General features: G+C 42.0%; 1 protein-coding gene across 1 annotated transcript in view; it reads left to right on the forward strand.

Annotated features, from left to right (window-relative positions):
* GALNT12 (polypeptide N-acetylgalactosaminyltransferase 12) overlaps positions 1–8197 on the forward strand; it is a gene marked incomplete at its 5' end in the record, with an annotated part of 30459 nt that extends 22262 nt beyond the window's left edge. Inside the window, 2 exons of the mRNA XM_010132926.1 lie at positions 5411–5566; positions 8060–8197. Coding sequence (XP_010131228.1) covers positions 5411–5566; positions 8060–8197 — 294 coding nt within the window. The remainder of the gene's footprint in view (positions 1–5410; positions 5567–8059) is intronic.
* Positions 8198–8575: the final 378 nt, after the last annotated feature.

The raw sequence follows: 8575 nt of genomic DNA on the forward strand, positions 1-8575 counted from the left end.
TTCCTAATGTTTCTGTCCTGGAGGCCAAGATGCAGGAGAGGGCAGGAGGAGAGTCTTTTGTCCTGAAAGCCAATGGATCTTGGTGCTGTGTGTTAAGCATGTTAAGCCACACCACACCAACCCGTTTTACTCCCTCAGTTCATCTCCATGTGCAAGTTAAGCATACTTCTGTACACCTGTATGGAAGTTAGTTAGTAATCAGATAACCTAGTTAAGCCACTCCTTATGAGGAAGAGTTGACTGCTTTTGCAGATTAAGAAGTATTTAATGTATGGGGTTATACGCTCACACATAATATGTTTATAGCTTGTTTTTTTCCCTGTATTATCAATTACAGAGAGGAGAGTGGTCGAATCTTTTTCTGAGAAGGAAAGTTTATTTAAACTGTATTCTTTTCACCACAAAAAAATAAAGACATAGGATAAAAAGTAAAAGGAAAAGGGAAGTACAATTCAGACATGAACTGACATCAGATGACATTTTTACAGTTACCCTTTGTTGAGCTAGCACTAGAAGATTAACTGAATTTACTGCAAAGATATCCCTTCACTGGATATTAATGCTGTCACATCCCACTGATGGTGCGATGCTCGGGTGTACCTGCCACAGCAGGAACCAGCCTGAGCGCAGGGATGCTCGGGGAGCTGTGCAATTCGTGCTCCCTCTGCTGGCATCCAGGCTGCAGGAGGAAGGAGAAATGGAGAAACTACCTGACTGCAATATAAACCGATAAAGAAAATATGAGATGACACAAGAGAATTGCAGAGCCAGTGGAGGGATGGCCAAACACAGGAAATGGGCAAAACAATATTAGTGAAATGGGCAAAAGGCATGTGAGGGCGGGCTGGAGCCAGGGAGAGGGGGCAAGGTGACAGAGGGCAGAAGTAGTTTGGGACAGAGGAGGGGCAACAGGTGAGGAGCAGGGCATGTGTGATAGAGGAAGGAGTAGTTCGAACTACAGGAAGGGAATGTAAAACAGGCAGAATCACTGGAAACCTGTTTAGTGGAAAGGGGCAAGGGCGACTGAATGTGGCAAATGGGGGCATGAGTAGCGGTGATGGGCAGTAGTTGGGAGAGGAGTGGACAGCAGGAAGAGCTGCAGATAGCAGAACAGACGGAGGCCAATGTAAGACAAGATGTAGAAGCACGAGTGAGATGGGAAGTGGATGTCAGGATTGCTGAACTTGCATCTCCTTTTTCTGGCTCACAAATAGCCATGAAACCTGGCAGCGGGACATTTATCTCTGTTTTCTTCCTGTCCCTTCGCCCTTTTGTCAGTCATTCTTAAAAGGTAACAGGCTGCTTCTGGTGGTGTGAATTCCTTAGCTCAGTTGGCAGGTGACAGTGGCAGGACCAAACTACTCAAATTTTCTTCATGTATATGCACCACTGTCAGCTGATAGAACTGACAGTGGCAAGGTTCATCATCTTCTAGTTGTATCAACACTAAGGAGAACAAGGCACACCGAGTTTCACAGATGTTTGCTGAGAAGAGGCAGCCCTTAACTTCTGCTTTGTTCTTGAAAGGGAATCTGCCATCCCAATCCCAAGTTCTTATTACCGTTCTCCTTCGTACTGCTCTTATCACTCCACTCATTGCCTGTATATACCTTTAGCAGCAAACCATTTCAAAGCTTTGCTCCAGTCCCCTGTCCTGCACCACATGTCACAGACGGCTCCAGTTTTTCCACTCCATGCTATATAGCACTTTCTTTAACATGCTAGCTGGCTCCCAGTCTTTCTGAAATGCCCTTGATCTGACACTTACTCCCCCCACCAGTTACTGCCCATACTAGGTCACATTTTGCTTCTTTTCATACCTTTCTTCTTTCCTGGAGCTCCCATTTTTAATCCTCTAGTATTCTCCTTCTCATCCCTTCCTCCAGCTGCAGAGTTTGTTCCACCATTCATCACTTTCTTCCCCAAGTAGTACTCTCTGCTCACATTCACAGTGTCATGTGATATAAAGGAATAAAGTTTATTCTCCAGAGTACAGCTCAGTAATCTCCAAAAACATCCTGATAGGATTTAACATTAATGAAGGTTAACTTGGTCAGCCATATGTGTCTTACACTCCAGTACACCCATCCTCTGGCATGATAGGCTAGTGGCAGGTGGCTGTTTATGTAGGGCACCACTGCAAAAGGTCTTTTCAGTGGAAGCAATTCTCCACTCAAAGTGATTTCTGAATATTTGTGCACTGTGCTGAGAGAAGAGAGCTCTGTGCTCTCAAGTATTTATGAAGTCCAGCATCTGCTCCCATTTTAGGTCTCGGTAAGTAAAACCACTCTCATAAAACTAAGTACGTACTAACCTGGTAATTTGTTGCTATCTTTCCTTGAATCCATGGCCTAAGTGAGGGGGTTGCCTTTGTTCCTCTTGAGCTGCTTTTCTGTAAGCAGCAAGAAAGCTAACTGTGGGTTGTTTAAAACTAACATGTTCATTGTAGCAAGAAGGTGATGATACAACTGCCATGATAAGAGCTGAGTCTATACAGAAGATGGTCAGAAAATATACAAAACACTGGCTGCTCAGTGCTTGCATCTCAGGCTCCTGATGTTTTGTGGATGTGTCTCCCCTGGTAGAGGAGAGTGAAAGGCTTTGAAATTCAATGCAAATGAAGCCCATTGCCCTTATGGTGTTACTGGGAAGCAGTACAGAGGGGTACAGAGGGCACCAAGGCGTGATGGCAGGAACTGACCTGATGTGGTAAGAGAATGGGAAACCACTGATCACCCTGCTTTGATAGTACCTCCCTCAATATTCCCATTTGCAGCTGATAGATTTGAGGCAAACAGGGAGGGGCAGATGCTTAGCAAAGCCCTCAGGTTTTCTGTGAAAGGGATATCAGACCTGGTAACCTCACTGCTGGTTATCCCACCCAGAAAGTATCTGTCAAGTGCATACTTCCTCCTGCGTGCAGAAGAATGATACCCAGGCACAGACAGGAATGAGAGTGTGTTTCAGGGTCTGATGAGGTAGCCAAAACCAGCCTCCATCTCTGGTACCACAGAGCATGATGCAGCTGGGGTGTATCCCTTAGATGGTCCAGAAGTGGCAGGCACCGAGTAAAAGATTTCATGAAGTTTCCCAGTAGCACTTAAGGGAATCTACTGTTTCTCTGAAGGAAAGAAATGCAGTGAGGCTACTGCTTACTGGATGATGGAACAGTTTGAAAATGCTTCTTTTCTGCCCACAGAATCCACTGGGCAAGCAAGGAGCATTAAAAAACACTTCACCATTTGAGGAAGAAGAGATTTACCTCATGTATTACTGGAGCTTGAAAAAGCCCAAAGCATTTATTCTATTTGAAACAGTGTAGGGTAAAGAACTGTGTAATATTCATTGGGCAAGGAGTGCTTGATTGCTAATACCGTAACCTCAGTCCTTAATATTATCCAGGAATTAACCACTTTACTTGCTTTTCTCCTCCAAAATTTGATGCAAGTCCTTGAGAGGTCGTTCAGGAAGATGAAGGCGTGCTCTGACCTAGTAGCTGCTCCATCTGCTCTTGGTGCATCTGGTACAATCAGCAGCTTGCAGGTTTTTACTGATTCTGAATACAAATTGCTAAAACGAGTTTTTATATCTTATCCGCTAATGAGCAAGGTTCTAAATGTGGCCTTGTAAAAGTGGCAGCTGTAAAAAAAGTGTCCATCCAGATACAAATGAACAGGAGTGAAGCTTTTTCTTTATTCACGAGTCACAGGCTTGAAGTGAGTGTCCTTCCAGCTCACTGTGATGCCTGAAGTAGCAGACTTTCCATGTGACAGTTAGATATTGAACCTGGAAACAATGCCTAAAGGCCAGGGAAAAGCCCCTGCCTATTGGCTTAAACAATAATAGTATTATCACATTCGACTTCTGTTGATGATGAGACATTTCTGACGTAAACTAAATGTCCTAAAGGCATAGAAAGAGTTCCTAGCAATAGGTATCAAGGGGGAATCAGTTTCCTGGGTGTTCTGTCAACAGGTAAACTTCAGATTTGAAGTTCTTTTCTCAAAAACTCACTTCCTTTGTGGCTTACCACAAATGAATGGTGGAGAACAGGCTGAGGAGTCTCTTGCATCACTGCCCAAAGAAAACCTACGGAGCTCCACAAGCTGGCAGTGGTCAACACTGGTCTGTGTATGGCTGTGACAGCCACCTCCACAGAGGAATTCCTGATTGTGATGAAAGAAGGGGCAGCGAGTATTTAATGAAATAACTACCATCAGCATAGTCTAGCGAGTCAGAGCTCTTACACCTGGAAATGGATGACCGCACACTTTGTAATCACCCGGTCCTGTTTACATTAAAAATCCATTTCCAGTGTTTTTTTCAAGGTTAATTAGCCTTGGTGGTTGCTAAGGATGGCTTTGTGGTAAGATCAAGGATATACAACATTTCTGAATTGGTACAGCCCCCTTCATGTGGCCTTACAGTCTCTTTCTCCAGAGGTGAAACAAAACAAAAGAGAATTCCTTCTCTCCCTTTTATTGATTGCCACTAATGCAGCTATACTATCGGTAACAAGCAATTTTCTGATGTGTATAAAACCCTCCTCTGCAGAGTATAATCTAAATCAGATCTAAACACACATCTATGCACTATAGTCATCTAAATTATTTACGAGTGGGCTAAATGCAAACAACTCTCAAACTCTGCTGCTCTTTAATGAGGTTCAAAATTTGGCAAATGTCCATGATAAATATAAAAATTTTAAGGAAGTCTTCAACCATAATTACTACGGAAGCCAAGATGTTTTAGAGCATGTTCAGAACACCTCTGTAAAATACTGTACAACAAGCAAAGTCAGTACATTGTCTTTAATAAAGTGCTGTTCGTGTTCAAAACCAGCTGTAGCTGATTTGCTTCAAATAATAACTTAAAATGTTATATAATAAAATGTTCATCACCATGCATCCCGAGTACTTTGTAACTGGAAATGAACCTTGACAAAACTGCACTTGAACTATGCAGTGAGCAACTCCTGAGTTAAAAGTAACATTGTTTTGTGACAATTGAATTAATAAGCCATAATGTCAATAGGCAATAAACTGTTTTCTGTCCTATTTTTAAAGGTGATCTAGAATGTGAAAGTAGAATATTACAGTCAAATTTTGTATTTTAATGCTGGAACATCTGTTTTCCAGGGCATTTACTCATCATTTCATACATTTTAAGTGCTACCAGAGCAAAGCAGTGGTGTGGTGAGATTGCTTACTACTGTACAGAGGGGGGAAAAAAAAAAAATCAAATGGCAGCAGTTAAGACTCCTTGAATATTTTTGGTAGAATTTCTCCCCACAATAGCAACTTTAATATGTGAACTTCCTTACAGTATCTTAGTATATCCTCCCTATAAATACCTTCTTGTGTGCATGTGAAATGACTGTTGTCCTTTATTTCTTCTCTTGGGTTTGTAGTTTTTCGAGTACACATCCCATAATGAAATTCGTTACAACACCCGACAGCCAGAAGTCTGTGCAGCAGTCGATTCGGGAACCGACTACTTGACAATGTACTTGTGTCAAGATAACGTCCACAGTATTCCTGAAAACCAGAAGTTTGTTCTCAGGGAGGTAAGTGTACCTGCTTAGTTTTGGGTTTAATTTTTTGGGGTAGGGGGTGGAAGGAGAATTGTTGAGGTCTTTTTATCTTACTGGCTGCACGTCATACAGGTCACACCACCAGCATAGCTCTCTGGGAGAAATATGTATCTTGGCTTTTAGTATCTGAACATAGAACCAGGGTAGCAGCAGCACACAGGTGAAGAACGTGTTAGTCGTAAAGAACAGGAAGATGACAGGAAGGAAAGTGCCCTTATCCTCAAAGGAGTTGGGAAGGTTGGCAGAGGTATCTGTTTGCATCTAGTGCTTTCTGCAGGCTGCTCAGTTCTCGCTCATTTCTCACCCCTACTGACTTCCCCTGAGAAATGAGGTGTCTCCATATACCCCTTTCCCAGCCAATCTCATGGCCGGCCTGCTTCTGCTCTCCTTTCATTGACTTCTTTTATTTCCCAGTATTTATACAACCATATATCCCTGATACTTCACAAACCACCATTACTTTAGCCACTCCTCTGCTTTGGAGCAGCTGCTGCTTTTGCTCTGCAGACCATCTCTTGTGACCCTCCCTGTAAACACCAGAAGCATTTTGTGAGCTTTTCTGCAGAGTCATGTGTAGTTAAAGGAATTTGATGCACAATCAAAAAACACTTTCCACCCTACTTCTGCCCCTACACAGGACACATCTTACTGGCTGTGGGGACTCAGCAAGACTCCCTTCTTCAACCTTAATGCCTACTCCTAAAGGGAGTTTTTAATCTCTGAAGGAGTTTCTGGATGCCTGAGAGAAAATAAATTGCATGAAAAATTACGACCTTGGTCAGGTTCTGGAGTGTTATTATTTGGCTAAGGGAAAAGGTCACATAATATATCAAAATGGTATATTTACATAATGTGTCTGCATTATGCATCTAAACTTTCCAGGCTCCATGGTTGACAAATTTCATACTTAGATTCTATCACCAGTGATATGTGGCAGAGTAGAATTTAAAGAAAAATCAAGTCCAGACTGGAACATACAGTGATATTACTGAGTAAAACAAAATATTTTAAAGGATCACTTTATAAATGACATTTCAAGGTCATATGCATTATCCCTGAGATGACATATATTGAATGATCCTCAGTCACTTCCAGAAGTAATTGAGTAGTTTTGGAACATGTCTGTTTCTACTGCATTCATAACCATTAAGTTTTAGCATCTGAAACTTTAGGAATTATTTTAAGTCTTCTTTCTCATGATCACTTTGTGTCTGTGTGTGACTTGAATGTACTTCTCTGCTCCAATTCCTTTTCTCCTATTGCACTAAATCAAAATCACCAGTCACCATCTTTCAAGGCAAGTGATATGTGAGGTGTCAGTACCACATTTCTCTTGCTTTGCATGAAGAAGTGTCAGATGCTTATAGATGTAGCATAATCAAAGATTTGAACAGCCTTCCTAGCAGCCTGGAAAGAATTAAGTTCCTACGGGCACTGAGTCAAAAGAGAGGGAGGCAGATATTGATTAGTCCACTCAGAAATTTGAATTACCACAATGGAAATGGGGAAGTCATTCAGCAGCTAAGGCTGTCAGCCAGCTTGTGAGCAAGCACACACTGCTGGGCATCAGGGGCTGCGGCTTGAGGCACAACTAGTGTGGCACTCCTGACGATGGAAGGAGCAGACTTTTAAAGCAGTCAGGGTTATGCTCAGAAACAGGGCGTTGGCATTTTTCTTTTGAGGCTTTGGAAATGGTTATGTGTGGAGATGTCACCTGGGCCAAAGGAATAGTCTCGGAGCAGGGCAGTTCTCCACGGCTGGCTACGCTGCCTTTTTGCAGCTTGCCATCTTAGCTGACAGCGCTCCCGGATTGGAGCGAGCAACGTGAACTGGAGATGAAACGTTCTTGGAGACTTCCATAACAGGAGGGCCTGGGGCCTCAAAATGTGTTCTTTAGGGAATCTGACTGTGGCGGCCTGTCAGACCTTACACCTCTGAGGCAGCTGTGCTGCCCGCCAGCAAGGCGAGCTAACTCCACACACATCTGCAGGGGGCACGCTTAGATATTTTTGCTTTTTCCTCTAAAAATACACCCCGTGTAGAAAGGGAAATTTTTTTGCTAAAAATATATCTACATCTACATTTACTAAAAACATTTACATTTTACTTGCAAGATGAGCAAAACGTTGGTGAATTTGGATAATGCCTGTACCTGGCTTTGGTTTTCTCTGCCTGTTCTAGTGCAGTAATAAAAGGTGAGGAAAGTGAGTGAAGTTAGCACATCCTTTACAGGCTTAAATGTCAAGCCATGAATCACACTAAAGCACTATTAATGTAAGTTTAAAAGCAGGGTCTTTTGATAGTTGCAGAGATCCTTAAGTTATGCATTTTTGGCTTCACTGCATGGCCCCATGAGATGGATATGTGTGGTATTTGTTACTAACGTCTTCTGTTACTTCTAAAATGCAGTGATAATTCTCTAATTTTTAAGACCTGAAAAGCAAAAATTATTCCTGTCTTTTGTAGGATGGTACCCTGTTTCATCTACAAACCCAGAAGTGCGTACAAGCTGAGTCAAACGCTTACAATGGTAACCCAGCACCTTTATTACGACTGTGTACCAACTCGGACTACCAAAAATGGTTCTTCAAAGAAAGAAGTTGATCCAGATGTCATCTAGGATATAGCAGAATATGAAACTGTGCTCTTTCTAGTCAGCAGTTGGTCAGCCTTTTGAAAATCACATAAGTGATACATTTTTGTATGGGAAGAACTGTAATTAGTTTACAATCCTTGGATTTTGTTTTCTGGAGCATTAAAAGGCACTAAGCGTTGAGAGCTACATTATATCATGCCACAGAACTTGCTCCTCTTCTCTTTATTTGGCAGCTACATAACTGCTTCTGAAGTATCTTAGGTTCTTTTCACAAGTGACAATATATTTTTTTTTTTATCTACTGTGTGGAAGTAAGGCAGTGAAAACAATTGCACTAACGTTATCTGCCAATAACTTAAAATGTTTATTTTTTTACTAAAACATTT

The sequence above is a fragment of the Buceros rhinoceros genome, unplaced genomic scaffold, assembly GCF_000710305.1.
Source record: "Buceros rhinoceros silvestris isolate BGI_N320 unplaced genomic scaffold, ASM71030v1 scaffold16093, whole genome shotgun sequence".
NCBI classification, from domain to species: domain Eukaryota; kingdom Metazoa; phylum Chordata; class Aves; order Bucerotiformes; family Bucerotidae; genus Buceros; species Buceros rhinoceros.